This window comes from Ips typographus, linkage group LG11 (genome assembly GCF_016097725.1).
Source record: "Ips typographus isolate SLU linkage group LG11, UJ_Ityp_2.0, whole genome shotgun sequence".
Lineage (NCBI taxonomy): Eukaryota > Metazoa > Arthropoda > Insecta > Coleoptera > Curculionidae > Ips > Ips typographus.
In genome coordinates, this window is record NC_138432.1 from 6,864,907 (window position 1) to 6,884,568 (window position 19,662).

Below are 19,662 nucleotides of genomic sequence, written 5' to 3' on the forward strand. Positions count from 1 at the left end.
CGAGAATTATGTAAAAAGTGTCAGAGTCTTCTAGAAGTGTTTTGAATCCTCTTAGAAAACTTTAAACTGCCTCAAATCTCTAAATACCATTGAGAATATCTTAAAAAGTGCAAGAAGCATATACATGTATTTTAAACCTTCCAAGAATGGTTTTAAACTGCTAAAATACTCTAATTAGTATTGAGAACGTGCTAAAGAGTGTCTTGAACCTTCCAAAAACTGTTTTAAAGTGCCAGAAGCTTCTAAATACTATTGAGAATGTTCTAAAAAATGCCAGCAGCCTCTATAAACACTCAAAGAATGGTTCTAAATTGTCAGAGGCCTCTAAATACTATTGAGAATATCCTAAAAAGTGCCAGAAAAATATAAAAGTATTCTAAACCTTCCAAAAATGGTTTTTAACTACTAGAAGTCTCTAATTAGCATTGAGAACATCCTAAAGAGTGTCAGAGGCATCTACAAGTGTCTTGAACCTTCCAAAAGCGGTTTTGAAGTGCCAGAAGCTTCTAAATACTATTGAGAATGTTCTAAAAAATACCAGCAGCCTCTACAAGTGTTATAAACACTCAAAGAATGGTTCTAAATTGTCAGAGGCCTCTAGATACTACTGAGAACGTCTTAAATAGTGCCAGAGGCCTCTATAAGTGACTTGAATCTTGCAAAAATATTTTAAACTGCCTGCAATCCCTAATTACTATTGAGAAGTGACTTGAACCTTGTAAAAATGGTTTCAAATTGTCAGAGACCTCTAAATACTATTGAGAATATCCTAAAAATTGCCAGAAGCATATACAAGTATTCTAAACCTTTCAAGAATGGTTTTAAACTGCTAGAAGTCTCTAATTAGTATTGAGAACGTCTTAAAGAGTGTCTTGAACCTTCCAAAAACTGTTTTAAAGTGCCAGAAGCTTCTAAATACTATTGAGAATGTTCTAAAAAATTCCAACAGCCTCTACAAGTGTTATAAACACTCAAAGAATGGTTCTAAATTGTCAGCGGCCTCTAGATACTACCGAGAATATCCTAAAAAATGCCAAAAGCATATACAAGTATTCTAAACCTTCCAAGAATGGTTTTAAACTGCTAAAAGTCTCTAATTAGTATTGAGAACGTCCTAAAGAGTGTCAGAGGCATCTACAAGTGTCTTGAACCTTCCAAAAACGGTTTTAAAGTGCCAGAAGCTTCTAAATACTATTGAGAATGTTCTAAAAAATTCCAACAGCCTCTACAAGTGTTATAAACACTCAAAGAATGGTTCTAAATTGTCAGAGGCCTCTAGATACTACTGAGAACGTCTTAAATAGTGCCAGAGGCCTCTATAAGTGACTTGAACCTTGCAAAAATGTTTTAAACTGTCAGAGGCCTCTAAATACTATTGAGAATATCCTAAAAAGTGCCAGAAGAATATATAAGTATTCTAAACCTTCCAAGAATGTTTTTTAACTACTAGAAGACTCTAATTAGTATTGAGAACATCCTAAAGAGTGTCAGAAGCATCTACAAGTGTCTTGAACCTTCCAAAAACGGTTTTAAAGTGCCAGAAGCTTCTAAATACTATTGAGAATGTTCTAAAAAATTCCAACAGCCTCTACAAGTGTTATAAACACTCAAAGAATAGTTCTAAATTGTCAGAGGCCTCTAAATACTATTGAGAATATCCTAAAAAGTGCCAGAAAAATATATAAGTATTCTAAACCTGCCAAGAATGGTTTTTAACTACTAGAAGTGTCTAATTAGTATTGAGAACATTCTAAAGAGTGTCAGAGGCATCTACAAGTGTCTTGAACTTTCCAAAAACGGTTTTAAAGTGCCAGAAGCTTCTAAATACTATTGACAATGTTCTAAAAAATGCCAACAGCCTCTACAAGTGTTATAAACACTCCAAGAATGGTTCTAAATTGTCAAAGGCCTCTAGATACTACTGAAAACATCTTAAATAGTGCCAGAGGCCTCTATAAGTGACTTGACCCTTGCAAAAGTGTTTTAAACTGCCTGCATTCCCTAATTACTATTGAGAACGTTCTGAAATAAGGTTTCTATAAGTGACTTTTGATCCTACCAAAGATGATTTTAGTGTGTCAGAATCAAATCAAATCCTATTGTGGACGTTCTAAAAGTGCCAGAAGCCTCTACATTTGTCAATCCATCTAACAATGGTTTTAAACTACCAGTCCCAAGTCCTTAATTACTATAGAGAACATCCTAAAAAGTGTCAAAGGCTTCTACAATTGTCTTGAATCTTCCAGAATGGTTTTACATAGCCTCTACATTTTATTGATAATGTCCTAAATAGTGCCAGAGGCATCTACAACTGTCCTAAACCATCTAAGAATGATTTAAAACTGTCAGAAATCCTTAATTACTATAGAAAACGACCTAAAAATGTCAGAATTGTCAGAAGCCTCTATGAACTTACCAAAAATGGTTTTACATAGCTAGAGGCCTCTAAATTTGATTGAGAGCGTCTTAAAAAGTTTCAGAGGCTTTTCCAATCCAAGTGACCTAAACCATCCAACAATGGATTTAAATTGCCAGAAGCCTCTAAATACTATTGAAAACGTCCTAAAACGTGCCAGAGGCCTCTACAACTATCCTAAATTATTTAAGAATGGTTTTAAACTTCCAGAACCTCTTAATTACTATAGAGAACCTCACAAAAAGTGTGAGAGGCCTCTACAAGTGTCTTGAACCTTCCTGGAATGATTCTACATAGCCAGAAGCCTCTAAATTGTATTGAGCATGTCCTAATTGGTGCCAAAAAGGCTTCTACAACTGTCCTAAAACATCTAAGAATAGTTTAAAACAGAAGTCCCTTAATTACTATCGAAAAAGTCCTAAAAAGTCTCAGAATCTAAAAGTTTTTAAAATACGTATATTTGAATTACCAGAAAAAGAAAATAACACTTTGCAAATAATAAATGAAATACAAGACCACTTGTGCCACTTGTTGGCCCTATAACTCTTAAAACTGTTTTGACAAAAACTCTCCATTGATTTCTTCCATTTTCCTCCACAACTTTAGGCTGGCTATTGAGTTTCATACTAGATATAACCTGACTTTTTATGCACTTTTTATTTTCCTCGTTATAGTAGTATCCCCACGTGCAAACGCACCTAAACTAGCGTCTCCCATTACATTTGATTAGTTGAAAGGTAATATGAAAACCCACCTGTAACTCCCCACTGTGTTCATGCAAGCCTGGCCCTCAGCATTACAATAATTATGATCGTCCGAACACTCGTCAATGTCCACACAAATTCCGTATAAAGAACTCCATATTTGTCCTTTGTCCGGACAAATACACGTGACGTTCCATCTGTTCAGGATCAAGTCGCTGAAAGGTCAATGTTCTGTCCGGAAATTTCATCACAGAAAAATTACAGCCTTTATGTATGTGTCTATAACACGACTACCTACGTCCTACACGTCCCAAACTTTAATTTAATATCGAGGTCGTAATATCGGAAGTTATTGGCAATTTTGCTGTGCTCGTCAAAGTGTCTGCTGCAGGAAGCACTTAAAGTATTACAAGACGAGAAAACAACTCCTTCTGTTCGACCAGAATAGCAAAGTTATTTCATTAAATTCCAGAATTAATTATTCTAATAAAACTAAAACATATTCCGACCAACAATTAATTTTTGTTAATTGGTGCCGACACTAATTTTCCCAGGCAGTAAAATAATTTCTCATAATTATTCATAAAAACTTTTGCTTTACCTAAACTCCTTATTTTCCTCTCGGATAAGCCCGCATTCTCGTCGTCCTGTCGGATTTTCGTGAAAACACGGATTTTTTTCATTGTCCCAGCAAAATTCCTTTTTGGTAAGATGTTTTTGAGGGCAGCATGGGTCCGGACAAAAGCTGAAAAAGGGCAAAATCCGGATTTTTTTTACTAAAATAACTCGAAAAAAGGAACGCAATTTGTCGCAGTCGGTTTTCGTTTCATTGCTTCTTTTTGTGTAATCGATCACATAAGTCCCAGAAGAAGTGACGATATTAACTGTGACGTCAAATTGAAACTCACTTTTGTCATAGTTTTTAAGATTATCTTTGATATTTTGTGGTTTTTGTTGAACCAGACAAAAATTTCAGACCTCTAACGGAGGCGTTCCTGAGATATTAATTTTGTTTTAAATAAAATGATGGTGATGGCTGTTTAATTACTAAATCTGACCCAAGCTAACAAATGAAATAGTTCAAAATTAAAACTGATTTGCATAATACGCATTGTATTGTGTTATTTTTTGTGGTGGTTTCCCAAGTCATAATTCATTTATATCAACATTAATTTATTACAAATAATATTAGTTTCGCGTTTTCATTAATAACTCGCAATTGCAGGCTAACGGTTAAATTAGGGATAAAATTCGTTTTAAAATTCTGTCATAACCAGTTTGTGTTTTGGACGTGAATTCCGACATTATCAAAAAAAAAATAAAAATCCAGTTTGTTCTTCACAACTTCTGGAATACCTGTACTGTGCACAAGCAAATGGTTTGCTATCTTTGGCCCTTAAATCTCCATTGTTCAAGCCAATGGCGTTATCTAGGCAGTAGGCAAAATTATCACACTGCTCGTTTAAATGCATTAAATCCGGGACTTCGTTCATTGTGTACCAACACATAAAGTAACTGGCTGTTGACCTCCATTGGTAACGTTCCAAAGGACCTAAAAGAATACAAATAAAATTGCTTCTCTTTAAAAAAAATTTTATTGCCTTCGAAAGGATCTGCAATTTGATCATCAATTTGTCGCATTTTCTTACATTCTTCTTCAGTTTGTCTGACTTGAGTTGAGTTAATGTTCCAATGGTTTTCTATTGAAGCTACAACAGTATCGTCCTATCAATGAAATGTAGAGAAGCTTTACCCGAAACATTGTAACAGACCTGTCTTCTTAACGCAACATGTTTCAATTTTTTCCGTAAATAATCGACACAGTGAAGAAATGAAGACTCGCAATATCTATGCACTTCCCAATGTAACGATCTCAGTGGAGGTATAGGAAAATGTTGGAAGTAAACCCTGAAAGGTTAAATCACTGATTCAGAGCTTTTTTGACGTCACGATGACGTAATTTGGAAAAACCATAATTTGACCAACTGTCAAATTACGTCATTATGACGTCAAAACGCTCTGCTAGCTCCATGGAGCTTGAAAACGAACGCGGCCTGAATAAAGCGGAAATTTTTGACAATTGTCAATTAACCCCAAAACTATAATTGTACTGAGTTTGACAGCTTTCACTTGTCTGAAACTGAAAATATTGACATTCTGAAAATATTAACGATTTAAGCACTAAGCAGGTTTAATCAATGATATCACAAAAACTAGATCCTGAACAAAGCTGAAATTTGTTGACAGCTGTCAACCTAACCTAGGACTACAACTGTACTGATTATGATATTGAATCTGATCATGTGTTTGGTAGCTGTCACTTGGCTGTAATTAAAGAGATTGAATTTGCATTTGTTTAAAAACTTTAGGAATATATAGACAAGTTTAATCACTGATATCTCAGAAATTAGCTTGTGTACAAAGCTGACATTTTGACAGCTGTCAACCTAACCTAGGACTATAACTGTACTGAATTTGACAGTTGTCACTTGGTTGTAACGGAAAATATTGAAATTCAGAGTTGTTTCAAGAATTTCAGCAGTATAAGTAAGTTTAATCATATCTCAGAAATTAGCTTTGAAACAAAGCTGAAATTTTTAACAGTTATCAACCTTACCTAGAAGGTAAGTAACTGTACTGAATTTCACAGCTGTCAACCTAACCTATATTAACCAGTATATTTTACCATCATTATGGATGGATTTTAAAAATGTTGCCAGCACATACATTTAGGTTAAAAATAATAAACCACCGGATAATACTGATTAAACAGCAGGTTCAAACCAACTGATTGCATTAGCAAAAGCTGTAAATTAACGGGAGGCAAATTCAATTGTAATACGCAGTAAAGATTGCGTATGGTAGCGCACATAATCATGAACTCTCGCGATTCATAGCGGCACTAAAACCAAAACAACAGATGTTAATTTCCCCATTATGCCCGAGAGCGTGTGTCTTTCTAGCAATTATTAAATTGCTGTCATAACTGGTGTATAATCGATGGGGCTCTAATTACATCCCCCGTTTGACAGTTATTATTAAACTGCATATAAATTACGCCCCATATTTAACTCAATATTCACATGCAGCCAGTAATTATTGTCAAGAGAGTAAACCCTCAACAAGACTTGGGAATTCTGATACTTACCTATCAGCAGTTGAGGCATCTCTAGTGTAACGTCTGTCATATTCATTGAATTTGTGAGCCCTTAGGTAATAAGCAATGTCTTTTAGGGCTTCCTTAAACCAGTCAGGGCGTTCGTTATTTTCTAACAACTCCTCAACACTGTGATTTGTTGGAATGATGGTGCTAAGAGTAGATTCAGCATAAGTTGAAGTGGTATTTCCTACAATAGTTACATTGTTGGATGTAGTTGCAGAAATGCCTATAACTAATTTAGTTTGGTATAAAATTAGGAAGAGTAGAGTTACTTTCATTTGAAACGTAAATAGTACTTTTTAAACTGAAGTTTTTTGACAATGTCTTAACTGTCTTTGACAAGGACTTAATTTTTTTATTGGACTTCTGTTTAATTTTCTCATCTAATTTGGCAACACACTGATTATTACTATGTTGGGTATATTCCCTGAATAAAACTTTTGGTATAATTAGTTGTTCATTCAAATATCCAAACCTTTAACATTGCAAATGACCTAGTCTAACTAATAAGTGTGGCAATAAGCTGTTACTTTGCCTCAACGCTCTGGTGTACAATAATAATGTACTTACCTCATTTATGTATCATAATACTACCATTACTCCCACTTAAACTTTGTTAATATCATAACCTTTACTGAATCTAATTACACTTTTGCTAAATTCAAATCTGTACCCATTAAATTTTATACCCCAACTCTGTTTTACATACCGTTTGGGGATTTAAATTCCCTCTATAAAGATAGTGAGAAATGGGTTAATGAATATTGGGTTAATAGTACCGCTCCCCACATTTATCTCTTCTTAAAAGATCATATTAATTACATTAGTAAATTAGATAAAAGGTCTATCGTTATGAGTAGACAAAAACGTAATTTCTTTAGGGCTGTCACGTCGAGCTCCGGAAAAATCGAAGAAAACGACTTTCCTCATTTAAAACATAAACGGAGGTGCAGATTTAGAGGCTGCTGAATAGAAATTGGGTTTTTATGTATCAGCTTGCACTGATATACGCCGGCCGGGTCCATTATATATTTCGAAACCATTTCATATATTATTCAAACGAGCTGCGAGCCGGCGAGGCAGGTTTTTCCTATTTATTTTGCCTTAGTTGTTGACACGTCGGCAGAAATATAAAATGTATAAATTGCGCGTTGGCAAGGGCGTTTCTCGTTTCAGCCAAGATTGCCAGAAAGTTTAATATTAAAATCGCACACTTTTGGCGAGTACGAACTTCTTGGCCGTACGTGTTTACGTGAATGCGGTTAACAGTTTTCTTAAAACGTTGCAACCACATGTGGATGATATGTCACTACTTTCTCGAACCTAAATTTCAAATAAAAGACATTAGTAAAGATAATTCAGAGTGATGAGGGATGTGAATTTTCTAATCAAACTGGTAAACACTAATCTACTACTGAAATCAAGACGATACAACCCACTCTGTTTTTGTAGTCCTCGTTCATCGAATACCCAAGCATGTAATGTATTATGTAACGATAAAACCGTTTTGTTTTATGACGGTGTTTTCTATCTACGGACGGACTAATCAACATTCAGTGCAGACTTTAGATGGCACGTGACCCAAATAACTGTCGTGTGCGGCTGGAACAGGATTATTTTCGCCTTTTGTCCGCCCTGCGGTCGGCCTGTTATTTGGGCAGATGAAGACAATTGCCTACGTTTGAATCAATGGGGAAAAACCGAACGTTGTAACGTGACTTCAAATAGCAAAAGCAACGTTAAAGTACCATCAACATAAATGCAGTAAAAGCTAAACAAATTTTTTACTACTTTTGGATAATATTTGCTATTAAGACTGGGCGGAATCGCTTTCATTTTACATGTAGCAGGATGGTATCCGTATTCCTCGAGGATTATATTTGATATATTACTAGGCAGGACCAGACGCGATTACAGTAACTAAGATAAATCGTGCAGCCTAACCTTTCCGTTTCTTTTAATTATAATCGGTTGTACGTTACTGTCCGCCCGACTAAATTGATGGCACATATTGCAGGTTTATGTCTTCCTACGCTTTTAAGCCTTGCATGGTCAATTTGTTCTGTAAATCTGTCAGCATCATCTACAGAAATTATATTTTGTTAAAGTGTTTGAATTGCCAAAAGATAAGACAAAAGCTAAAGCTTTCTAGCGAGTCTAAAATGTCAAATTGAAGCTAAAATGCTTCTCGCTGTCTTTGTATAGTTAAGAAAGCTGTCTGAAGACTTTGCATTCTCTAAACAGAAGCTTGAATCATGTTGAGTTTCTCCAAAGTGTCAAATTGAAGACCAAATGTTTCTCTATATCTTTGACAGTAAAAAATGCTGCAATAAAAACTTTGGGTTGTCAAAACAAAGGCAAGAAGCATTTTTGATATCTCTAAAGTGTCTGTCAAATTAAAGCCATATTATCTCTCTGTGGGTTTAAGTAAGAAATAATGCCTTCTAAATCGTTTCTAAAGGCTTTATATTATCAAAATTCCGGCTGGCAGCATTTTTACTGTTCCTATATCTTCAAATTAAAGAGAAGGTTATACTGTTCGAATACTTTGTCATTGTCAAAACAACGGAAGGAAGTATTTTGATGTCTCTAAAGTGTCAAATTGAAGCTAGAATACTTTTCGATGTCTTTCGAGTCAAAAATGTTATTTGTCGCCTTCTTGAAGAGTTTTTATTGTTAAACAAGCATTTTCCTGCTCCAAAAAAATTAAAGACAGAAAGTTTCAAAGTAAAGACGCAAATATGATAGTCAAAATCAAATCTGGAAACATTCTTAATATCTTTAAAGTATCAAATTGATAGCAGAATACTTCTAGATGTCTTTGAGTAGTGAAAAATGTTGCCTGAAGCCTTTGGAAGACGACTTCCTGGATTTTCAAAACAAAGGTGTAAACAATTGTCAATGTTCGTAAATTATCAAATTAAATACAGTCATTTTTCGTTTCTTTTTGAATAGTAAAAGTTGTCTAAATGATTTGAATTGTCAAAACCAAGACAGGAAGCAATTTTAATGGTTTTAAAATGTTGTGTTAAGTTAACATCAGGATACTTTTTGTTTTCTTTGAGTAGTCAAAAATGCTGTCTGATGCCTTCTTGAACAGCTTTGACTGTCTAACAAGCATTTGACTGTGGACAATGAATGATAGAAAGCTTGTCAATGTATTTGAGTTGTCAAAAGTACTTCAAATTTTTACCATCCAGTGACATTTTGCCTTTATACATTTAGATTAACTGTAAAATTTCCAAATTAGCATGTTCCTGCAAAACAGCAACTACTAAAAAAGCTTTAAATGCAATACTCATCACACAAAAACAGATTTGTCTGCATTTTGCAAAGACCAATATTCTGTATTAAAATTTATTAAAGCGATGCCGGAAGCGAGTTTTATAACTTTAACTTAAGTTTTGCTAAGTACATTACTAATTTTCGTCCAAGCTATATAACTCTAATACATTTTTTAATTCAACTCTGAAAGACTGATAAAATTTTAGTGGAAAGACTTTAGAGCTGCATTCGCCATCTATAGATTTATTATATAACTTACTAAGTAAAATCAATTTCATACTGTAGAAATCAGTCTAGTTTTCTGTACTCGTTGCTTTTAAACTATTGAACTCTATTTAGATCAGATAATCAATTACTGTTTTGTTTACAGATATTTGTAAAGTTGGAATAACCCAAACAAGTACTTCTAAAAGATGGCGCTACATAAATTATTCTTTTGAAAGTTAAAGTGTGTTTTGTCTTAGGAGCTGCAGTAAATGTTCAGGTAATTTTTAAGAAGTTCTACAAATAGATAAATTTCAAAGTTTTAAAAGTGTGTTAGAAACAGTAAAAAAAATTATTCTACAAAACATAAAACTGTGAAAACGTGTTTCATATCAATGTTATGCTTATTTTTCAAGTATTCAGTTTTGTAATATTCGTTTTTAGGTGTTTTTAACAAATTTTTGTCTTGTTTGAATCATGCAAAGTACTAAGAGGAAGAAAGAAGCCAAACTGAAGACTTCGTGACAGAAATTGAACATTTACATGTAATTTATGTCAATTTGCAGCTGTTTCTCAAACCGACTAAATTTCCCAACATTTACTAATAATGAGAAAACCATTAAAGAAACTGCACACCTAACAATTAATCCAGTTTACTCTAGGATCCTACTGTAGAGATTATAATATAGAGTAGGATAGAAAAAAGAGGTAAACCCTTAATAACCTAAATTAAAATCTAAAACAATCAATCATGCCAAGCAATTTAAATTTCTATTATCTAATGCAGTGACATTAATAAGTCAATTCCATTAATCAAATACGGCCTTTTAATCCAGGAAAACAACCATAACCTTCCTGTTGTTCCCCGGTATAATGCGCGATAAATGTCCGCCTTAAGGGAAAATCAACGCCCATGGAAATCGATGTTGGCGTTCTGAGCGTATTCAGTTTCCCGATCCAGTCAGTTTCCAGTTTTCCTGCCTACCGCATGGCCAAACCGATGAAAATTCGGTCACGATACGGTCGGTTGTTATGTTTTCCATATTTATAAAGGAAAAATGGTTCGATTAGTCGTTTGTGCAATATTTACAATTGAACATTACTGTGTGTTGTTCTAAGGTAGTTTTCAACTTTCTGGTAAGTATGTGCCTTGTTTTTTTTACTTATTTATCTCCCTGACTAACCTAAGATGTGTAATGTAATCATTTACTAATCGGATGCATTACGGATTAAGAATTTAAATTTAATGGTTAGTCACAGTTTAATATTAGCTCACAATCAGTTCAAACCACGATTAATTAATCAGCTTCTAAAATATTTACTTTAAGAACATTAATTTGTGTTTATTTCTTAAGAGTTTTGTTGATGCTATTTTAAAAAATAAAGACTCATTAAATTATTCCAGGCTTCTCTTTAAGCACTTTCTTCAGGGTCAGCATACGAATAGTACATTATTCACTTTCCCCTGTCCACTGGTTAAGCCCTTGAACTTTTTTAACTACCCTGGTCTATTTATAGCACTATTTTTTCACTTGATTACGACGTAAATAAGTTAAAGGGTGACTAAAAATCAATTGAGTCAGACACGACAAAGATGTCAAAACCGATATCCTGCTCAATTTCCTTTATGGAAACAAACCCATTTAATTTCAGACCAGCCTTGCCAGATATTTTCATTCAACGCTAAATTAAGAACATCTCCTGTTTCATTCAGACTTAATTAGATTGCGTGTTTCAAGCTAATTTGTTTTCGTGTGACAATTTTTATGATCACTTTGATTTGAATCGTTTAATTCCAGACTAAAGTACTTTTAAAGTAATATGGCAGTTCCGTAATTTGAAGAAATGACTAGAGACAGTGACGTACCCACAATTTTCAATCCAAGAGGGTCTAATCGGAACCGAACGCCCAGTGTATTGGTCACTGAGGAAGGAGTAGCTAATGGTTAGTTAGAAGAAAAGTAAGTTTGATTTTAAAGTCATTGAAATGGATTTTCAGGTCCATCATTCGGTCATTCGGACTCGGTTGGTAGTCAGCCGGAATCAGTAGAACCATTGTCTCCAGCTACCCCGCAAGGTACCAGCAATGGTACAGCAAATGGTACCACAACTCCAGCTAGTGGAGTTAGAGGCAAGTTGAAGAGTTGCTCGGCTTCGTTTTGCTCAAAATCAGCTAGAAAAGTAAGTCAAATTGGTCTTTTGCATTTCAAAATAAAGGAATTAGTTTTTGCTTACTTCCATTGCATGCGTTTAAATGAAAATGGGGTTGCTATGGTCAGACAAAGTTATATGCATAACAATAACCTGCACTGCATTGTATTCTTTGTGGTTGAATAATGTAAACTTTTAGATTATTTACAGTTTGATTGCAGCAATTAATATTAGCCTTCTACTCGCTTTTATGATCATTAATCACACTGGGAAAGCTTATGCAAACATTTTTCAGTTCCAGGATAAATGATAGCTTTCAAAAAATACCCGTCTACTATATTGAAGAATAAAAAACCAATATAATGTTATCATTCGGAACTGTTTACGTAATACCTGAGGTTAACAGTACTATTAGAGTGATGAGGGTTGAGAGTTTTATAAATATTTTAACTGTGTTGTGGAATTTGGTTCAGATTTAAACAAAAAAAGAAAAAACGTTTTAGTCAAAAGAAATACAGGCACCACATATGAGAATGTTCTTATAATATGAAACGTCAGGTTTAACCAAGCAAACTTCAGCAAAACAGCCCCTTGTATTAAATTTTCATGGGGCGGTGGGAGATTGCGTGCTTTTCCGATAATCGCGTGTCTCAAAGGGTACCGATTTACCTTCAGCCTACCTTAAAGGCAACAAAATTGCCACTTATAGCATATTTTTTTCTGTTACAGATTTACTTTGGAGTTTGGGTAACTGTATGCGTAACTGCATCTTGGGTGGGTGCTACTCACAGTATAAAATACCTTTACTTAAGACGTCCTAATGACAACGAATACGATGATCCTATTTTGGTACCCCACGACACCACTGATTTGAACATGACCGTAGTACAAACCAAATATGTAAGTAGGAAAAAATGTAACATGCACTGGTTTAGCATTCCTTTTAGATCTAATCTGTGCCATTATTTAACAGACTTATTAAAATTCGACATTTTTAGGCCATGGCATATCAGGCGCCGTTTTTTACAACGTGGTTTGTGACCAACTGGACCATGTTGTTTTTTCCTTTATATTTTATAAGCAGACTAAGTCTGAAACGTTGTGAGTCTATGTCGGACATTCTTACTGAAAGTATCAGAGATTTCAGGGATAAGGGTTTCACTGCAGGTAAATTTACATGCAGAAATTTAAGGGATTACTGTTACTTATAAGAGATTTTTAGGACGATTTATGACTAGGTGCAGTCTGTTTTGCATACTCTGGGTTGGCACTAATTATATGTACATATTGTCACTGAAAATCCTTCTGGCCACTGACGTAATGGCCTTATTTGCCACCAACGTTTCTTTTGTTTACATTCTGAGTTGGGTGATTTTACACGAACAATTTGTCGGTATACGTGTGAGTAAAACCAGATTACTCATTTTTACATGTTGTAGCATGTTATCACCCTTGACAGATTATGGCTGTGATAATCTGCGACACTGGAGTCGCCTTACTAGCATATATGGACGGTATTACAGGAAGTCCAACCCTGCTTGGGGTTGTTTTAGCTACTTCAGCTGCTGCCGGTTCTGGAGTTTATAAAGTACTCTTTAAAAAGGTATATTTTCAAATTGTAAATTCATTTTAAAATTGTTTCTGCTCTTTAGGTGATAGGAGAAGCAACGTACGGCCAAGTTGCTCTATTTTTCTCACTCATAGGAATGCTCAATGCAGCTTTATTATGGCCGCTCAGTTTAGGTTTGTTTCTAACAGGAGTGGAAACTCTCCACTGGGACAGACTTCCTTGGCCTGCGTTATTAAGCGCCAGCTGCCTTTCTCTAGGTAAATATTTAACTCCACACAATCCGAACCATAATTACTCAACCGAAAATTCAATGGCTGCTGTTTACTGACTTGTTTACTCTTTCTCTATTCAACGGAAATTAGGTCAGCCTTAGATTTCTTTTCCTCCAGTAAATTACTTATGTAACAATTTTCCAGTTCTTTCTATTGACTTTCAGTTGCCAATTTACTGGGAAACTTTAGCGTCGCCCTTACCTATGACCTCTTTATAACTTTAGGTCTTATAACTGCAGTTCCTGTTTCTGCAGGTGAGTTTCCATTATTATACAACCAAATTGTGTTAATTGCAATGACTTGCAGCACTGGATGTTGTCTTGTACGGAGCACAATTTGAGGGAATGAAACTAGCAGGGATTATTTTGATTGGTGTTGGGTTTTTCCTGGTCATGTTTCCGGATAACTGGCCCGATTATATTACGCGTTTATTAAGGTAACTTTGGTGTTGATGACATTATTTAAAACCCTATTCACACTATAACTGGTAGACAAAATCAGAGTACAGAAAGAACATTGCCAACTGTCGTCTATATTTACAGAATAACCACTCGTGTCTTCAATGGAAAGGTTAGTCTTGTAAGCTAGATCCACTTTTGCGTAAAACTCCAAATCTGATTTTATTAAATTATCAACAAGCTGAGGAGAATATTTTGCTTGTTCAGTTCACTTTTAGCTTTTAAAGCACATGTATTGTTATCTTTTTTGCACTAGTGCACAAATTAACAAAAAGTGCTATAAAAGCCAAAAACAAACAATGTTACACAACCTGAATTATTATCAATACCTCTACACGTTTTCTGGACTTAAAGTATATGCTATAAAGTTGTTTTGTTGCAGAAATATCATCCTGTTAACACACAGTGCGAGGTAAGTGGAAATATGAAAAATTGATATAATGTTCATACTTTTGGCATGCAACATATGTGTGTTGATTATCTCTTCTTGTTTATTTTTGACTTATTAGTTTGTCTAAGGGTTTCCTGTCACAAGGTTAACACAACAAATCACACATACAGTCCGTCCCAGAGCTAGTGGCAGTGACGTAATAATTGTCGTTCCTTTTCTATTACATGTGAACTGAGCGAGATGGAAATTTGACGTCATCAACGTATGTTATGACGTTACAAACACTTGTCACGTTACAAACTGTCAAATGATTAATTTTGATGTTTGTTGACAGTTTTCTTGTTTCAGTGTTTACTTTGTCTATAGTTGTATTTGTAATTTTGATATCACAAATACAATTATTGTCATTTTGTGTCATTTTGACAGCAGAATCTACTCCCAAAGTCAAAATGTTACGTACTAACTTTTAATTGAATGGTACCAAAAGGGCGGCGGTTATCCATTAATTCACGCAGACCGTCTCAGATAAACTAATTTTCAGATAAATTTTTGTGCAATTTTCCAAAGGGCAGGTCTAAGTTGCACCGTTTGGCCGCCAGAGATCATCAAAATTGACTCCTGAATATCTTAGGAACGCTTCCTTCCAGTTGGAGGTTTGAAATGTTTACCGAAAACGCACCTCGTTCGATCAACAAAGTTGGAAAAACAAAGCCGGCAACCTCAACATATTAAAGAAAATCCCGAATTCAATTAGAATTTTTAGTTATCAGGAAGGTGAGATATTCCATGAATAGTACTTTAATGTACATTGCTTTTCCTGAAACAGTCACATCAAACTTTGACTAATTTACACAATTTTAGTTTTTTGGTTAGAGCTTTCATATTTACAGGCAATATTTAGTGGATCCAGAAGATTATTCATGGAATTTTTGGAACACACCTAAAAAATTCTTTGATTAGTTCAGTTGTCTTCGAGGCATTACCAAAATTTGGACACCCTGTAGTCAGTTTTCAACTTAGAGCAACCATTTTATTGCACTAGTGAAAATCCTGACGTCACTGCCACTTGTAGAACATAGAATATAAATATTCAATTCCAGTGTGTAACTCAGTTAATGGAATAAACAATTATAAACAACGCACATATTACACACAATATCAATCATTTTAGATTCATTTTAGCTAGTGATAGTTCATGAAGCTAGAAGTCGACTCTTAGCTAAAATTTTCTTTTTCAATTTTTTTAGTATGCCCACTCCGAACAGGGGCAAAAAACGTGAACTAATGTATGTATGTGTAGTTGGCTGTGTTGTTTTGCTGATGTTGTACAAAGTACGATAGAAACGTCGTTCCTGATGTAGATATAGACGTTTTAGAAGTTTCAAACACCGGTTTAAAAGTGACACAAGTGGGTTCTTGGCTTTACCAGCAGCAGTTCAAACCGAAAACTCAATTGTGTGGCTGTCCAGTTTTAGAAGTTGTTATGGAAATTATTTTCGTAATGTTATTACCCCACGAATTTTCAATCCAGACAATAATTTTGTGTTCTCAAAGTTGGTTGTATATTTTTTTTTCTAAATATAACATCTGATTTTAATTTTTATGTGTTTAATATCACTTCATGGCACTTATTTCATGTTTCTGACACTTCCACGCACATAACAGAGGGTGTCCCAATATCCTTTGATCCTCTATTCACACTTAAATTTCCTTTACCATACACATAACACTATAAATGTTTCTAACATAAACTCTGTCTGTCCTTCTCTTTAATCACGTGTGACTGTGGCTCTATGTGTGCGATTGAAGACCGTCTTTCTCCAAGCGAGAGGTACTACCAGCCATCAGTGAGGAACGACCCGGACGTGACGTCACTTCCGTTACTAACAGGCACTAGTAACCGTGAGTGTTAATGTTGGTGTTTTAGAGGGCTTTTGTGCAGCTTATACTTTCCTATCTGTAATAGTTTTTAGCTTTTTAGTAGTGACCTCACTTACATTTTTTTACTGTCCAAACTCCTTCAATCACCAAACTCTAGCATGAATGCATGAGCAGAAACGTCGCAGGTAGTGTAAATAACCATTTGAAGAAACCCCTCTAAAAAAGGAAACTCTCCCTAGCCGCAATGATTATAGACTCCCGGAGGCGCCATTCTCCAACTCTGCAATATAAAACGAAAGGAAAACGGCATTTTTATGGCCTAAACAGGGTCACTTTAATTCAAGAAAAAAAAACGAAAGAGCAACTCCACACAAATTCTCCTTTATAGGTGGACCAGACGTAATAGACATGGAGCACATGGCGGAGTTCATCGAGGAGAAGTCATAGACTACAGGACCGGATACATAAGGTCGCACTTAAGGTCGCCTTCGGGTAGGGTAAGATGATCCAGCCACAGTCCGATCCTGCTAGGGAAAAAAAATTCCCTGACCATTCCCACATCAGTAACAGGAAGGTCAAGCCTGCCGGAAAATCTCTTGGGTTATTACTATGTGGAATATGTGTAGGCAGGGTTTTGTGAGACTTTTATGGACTCATAGAGTAGATCAAGTTAATTTAATGTTGCATATCCAAAAACACTGATTTTCAAAATAAATGTTTACCAAACTAAAATGATAGTAAACGTCGAACAAAAGTTTTTGCTCTTGTTGAATTAAAAATTTTATATTATACAAACAGCTCTTTTGATAGTTTTTGTACATTTGATAGACAATTTTTTTATTCAATTACCTTTAAGTAATTGTTAAATTTTAAGACAATTTAATGTGATTACTATACCCAGTTATAGAAACACCATAAATATGTTAAGTCTAGTTGTTCGTATATTCTATTAATAGATTGGATCATTGGTTTTTAATATGTCACTCCCAGCACAGCTATCAAGTAAAATTGAATTGCCTCCTAAGTTAGCCAGTTTAACACTGCTTGAGTATTTTTAAAAACATTTTCAGCATTAAAGCACCAACCAATAATAAGTGATTTTCCTATGAACAAACAATGTTCCCTGCAGTTTGGTGTAGAAAAAAAAATCATTTGTTTTATACAAGATAAGGCTCCCTTTGGTATTAAAAGTACAAATTAATAAAAAACATGTATCAACAAAGGCAACGACTTTATTAACCTTACTTATACATATTATTAAAGGTAATATCTTCAAAACAAAGTCAAACAGAAGAAAGAAGCCTACTTAGATTTAACAAGAAAAAAAGTATCAAAAGAATTAAAAAAAAAAAATGTAAGGCACATACAGTTCAGAACAAAAGTATCCACTTATCCTTTATATCCAAACTTAAAACAAATTGTTAAATCTTAATAAAACAACTTAGATTTCTAATTTTCGCCACCAACAAAAGCAGCAGCAAGCTTTATCTCCTTATTCTTATACTTTTGAAATTCAATATCGATCATTTTAATTTCGGCCAGAATTTCCGGATTTCGCGGTTCAATCTCGTAAGCCTTTTGCAGTCGTTTTTTGGCCTGACCAAACTCTCCAAGCATTTTTAAACACTTGGCACTATTAAAATATATTTTGGCGTTCATTTTAAGATCGGTTCCGCGCGATAAATCGTTGAGTTTATTAAAACTGGTGCAACCCTTCTTGGGTTGTTCAGTTTTGGTGTAGCACACCAATAAGTTTGAATACAATTTCCAACGCATTTCTTGCTGTTTCACTTGGTCATTGAAGTCATTTAACTGAGCTCTTTCCAGAGCCTCCACAGCAATGTTGTACTCCTTTATTGCCGAATTGATGTTCCGGTTAAATAAATCTTTGGCTGTGTAGAAATAAAAATGTAGAACTCTTTAACTAAAACTACATTGAAATTACAACCTTTAGCACATTGTGACAGACAGAATTTGTACACTTCAGAAAATTGCTTCTTTTGCTCTTCAGGGAGCTGAATGTAATTTTCAGCAGCACCACTTTCAATAATTTCAATCAATTCAATTTCAAACAAAATAACAGAATTTGGTGGGATTCGGTCTAAGCAACCAAAAGTACCATAAGCCAGATGTGGCTGTACCAAAAATTGAGATTTTTCATTCAGTTTCATAGACTGTACAGCAATATCCAAGCCTGGAAATTACATCAGTATATCAACACATATTCAACAACAAAACCAAATATCCAAGTTGTTACTACTTAGCTACCTGCATAAATGTTATACAAAAATACAATTACACTCACCTGGCAACATTTCACCACTATTAACAACAAAAGTATGGGGCCTTTTACGAGCATAAGTACAGTCAAATGGCTTTTCACTGTATTCTAAATAGGCATTGTAATGCACTTTTACTAGGCATTTATCACCTGGACATTCCCCATAACCATCCCGTATCACACGCTTTTTGACCCCATCATATACCTCAGTCATTTGTGATTCAAGTTGATTGAAGGGCTCACAGTCGTAGTTCTCATCATCACCAAACTCACCAATACAATTTAAATTTATGTGGTTGAGAAGCTCCTTTTGGTACTCCTCATTACTGACCTCATCTCCACTGCTGTCTTTTTCGAAATGGTCTGATTCTTGTGAATCCACTTCTATGGTTACTCCTGTTGAAATGAGTTTCCTGAAGATTACAATAAAAGATGTAAAATAAATGTGGATTTATTAAAATTACATACTCACTGTAAATTTATGTCTGATTTAAACATTTTTAAATGTTTAGTGGCGGTTGAATGGAGATATGTAATCTAAAAATGCTGAATATAGTAATTACAAAAATGCAACTTAAAATTTTAAATAATTTTGGTTTTGAGGTTATGTTAGGGAATGATGTTTACAACAAGATGAGAATCGATATCGATATTTGTTCTGCCAGCTCGATAGTTTATCGCTCAATAAATAATCAACCTCTGTACCTTCGTAGTCTCATTTGTAGTACCACTCTACTACCTTTATTAACAAATAATAATTGTGGTACAAATATGCTCTTGTAAGAGTTAAACTAGCCATTTGTCTTACGATGATTTTGAAAGTGACATTCACCTACATCCCTAGCGTTTATTTAGACGGATGACAAATGTCAACGAAATTGTTTGTGTT

The 19,662-nt window shown here is 34.6% G+C and overlaps 4 protein-coding genes across 14 annotated transcripts in view; 1 reads left to right on the plus strand and 3 right to left on the minus strand.

Annotated features, from left to right (window-relative positions):
- LOC145735364 (cytochrome b-c1 complex subunit 8-like) overlaps positions 1-19,662 on the minus strand; it is a 205,652-nt gene that overhangs the window by 185,687 nt on the left and 303 nt on the right. The gene's annotated exons all lie outside the window — the stretch shown is intronic.
- Positions 2,857-6,591, minus strand: LOC145735349 (uncharacterized). Of its 4 annotated transcripts, none has more exons than XM_081989212.1 (7): positions 6,269-6,591; positions 4,893-5,028; positions 4,722-4,845; positions 4,477-4,672; positions 3,722-3,865; positions 3,171-3,317; positions 2,857-3,114 (listed from the first exon to the last, which is right to left on the minus strand). In XM_081989212.1, the coding sequence occupies exons 1-7, from the start codon at positions 6,556-6,558 to the stop codon at positions 2,862-2,864; spliced, it is 1,290 nt and encodes a 429-aa protein (XP_081845338.1). In that variant the 5' UTR covers positions 6,559-6,591; the 3' UTR covers positions 2,857-2,861. The 4 variants fall into 4 exon arrangements, with proteins under 4 accessions (XP_081845338.1, XP_081845337.1, XP_081845339.1 ...); XM_081989211.1 differs by having other exon boundaries at positions 3,171-3,335; XM_081989213.1 differs by having other exon boundaries at positions 2,857-3,119; positions 3,171-3,335.
- Positions 10,590-17,224, plus strand: LOC145735347 (solute carrier family 35 member F3). 8 transcript variants are annotated; one of them, XR_014179653.1, is made up of 14 exons: positions 10,590-10,906; positions 11,569-11,714; positions 11,769-11,950; positions 12,650-12,820; positions 12,919-13,087; positions 13,143-13,321; positions 13,380-13,523; positions 13,573-13,747; positions 13,927-14,016; positions 14,069-14,198; positions 14,305-14,332; positions 14,603-14,632; positions 16,421-16,513; positions 16,881-17,224. XR_014179653.1 is itself a non-coding variant. In XM_081989209.1 (13 exons), exons 2-13 carry the CDS (start codon positions 11,615-11,617, stop codon positions 15,889-15,891), a joined length of 1,431 nt encoding a protein of 476 aa, XP_081845335.1. In that variant the 5' UTR covers positions 10,590-10,906; positions 11,569-11,614; the 3' UTR covers positions 15,892-17,224. The 8 variants fall into 8 exon arrangements, 7 of the variants coding, with proteins under 7 accessions (XP_081845335.1, XP_081845332.1, XP_081845336.1 ...); XM_081989209.1 differs by having other exon boundaries at positions 15,859-17,224; XM_081989206.1 differs by having other exon boundaries at positions 16,421-17,224.
- shu (inactive peptidyl-prolyl cis-trans isomerase shutdown) lies at positions 17,707-19,410 on the minus strand. The gene is made up of 4 exons (XM_081989226.1): positions 19,246-19,410; positions 18,798-19,186; positions 18,441-18,686; positions 17,707-18,384 (listed from the first exon to the last, which is right to left on the minus strand). The coding sequence occupies exons 1-4, from the start codon at positions 19,269-19,271 to the stop codon at positions 17,942-17,944; spliced, it is 1,104 nt and encodes a 367-aa protein (XP_081845352.1). The 5' UTR covers positions 19,272-19,410; the 3' UTR covers positions 17,707-17,941.

Excerpts from the sequence above, each read along its gene's own strand:
- LOC145735349 (XM_081989211.1), bottom strand. The coding sequence starts at position 6,558 with ATGAAAGTAACTCTACTCTTCCTAATTTTATACCAAACTAAATTAGTT. Across the intron at positions 4,846-4,892 it reads ATGTTGCGTTAAGAAGACAG|GACGATACTGTTGTAGCTTC; the intron begins GTCTGTTACAAT and ends TTTCATTGATAG. Across the intron at positions 3,336-3,721 it reads GAGGAAAATAAGGAGTTTAG|CGACTTGATCCTGAACAGAT; the intron begins GTAAAGCAAAAG and ends TTGACCTTTCAG.
- LOC145735347 (XM_081989202.1), top strand. The coding sequence starts at position 11,615 with ATGACTAGAGACAGTGACGTACCCACAATTTTCAATCCAAGAGGGTCT. Across the intron at positions 13,748-13,926 it reads CGCCAGCTGCCTTTCTCTAG|TTGCCAATTTACTGGGAAAC; the intron begins GTAAATATTTAA and ends ATTGACTTTCAG. Across the intron at positions 14,633-16,880 it reads CTGTTAACACACAGTGCGAG|GTGGACCAGACGTAATAGAC; the intron begins GTAAGTGGAAAT and ends TCTCCTTTATAG.
- shu (XM_081989226.1), bottom strand. The coding sequence starts at position 19,271 with ATGTTTAAATCAGACATAAATTTACA. Across the intron at positions 18,687-18,797 it reads TAGTGGTGAAATGTTGCCAG|GCTTGGATATTGCTGTACAG; the intron begins GTGAGTGTAATT and ends TGTAATTTCCAG. Across the intron at positions 18,385-18,440 it reads TCTGTCACAATGTGCTAAAG|CCAAAGATTTATTTAACCGG; the intron begins GTTGTAATTTCA and ends ATTTCTACACAG.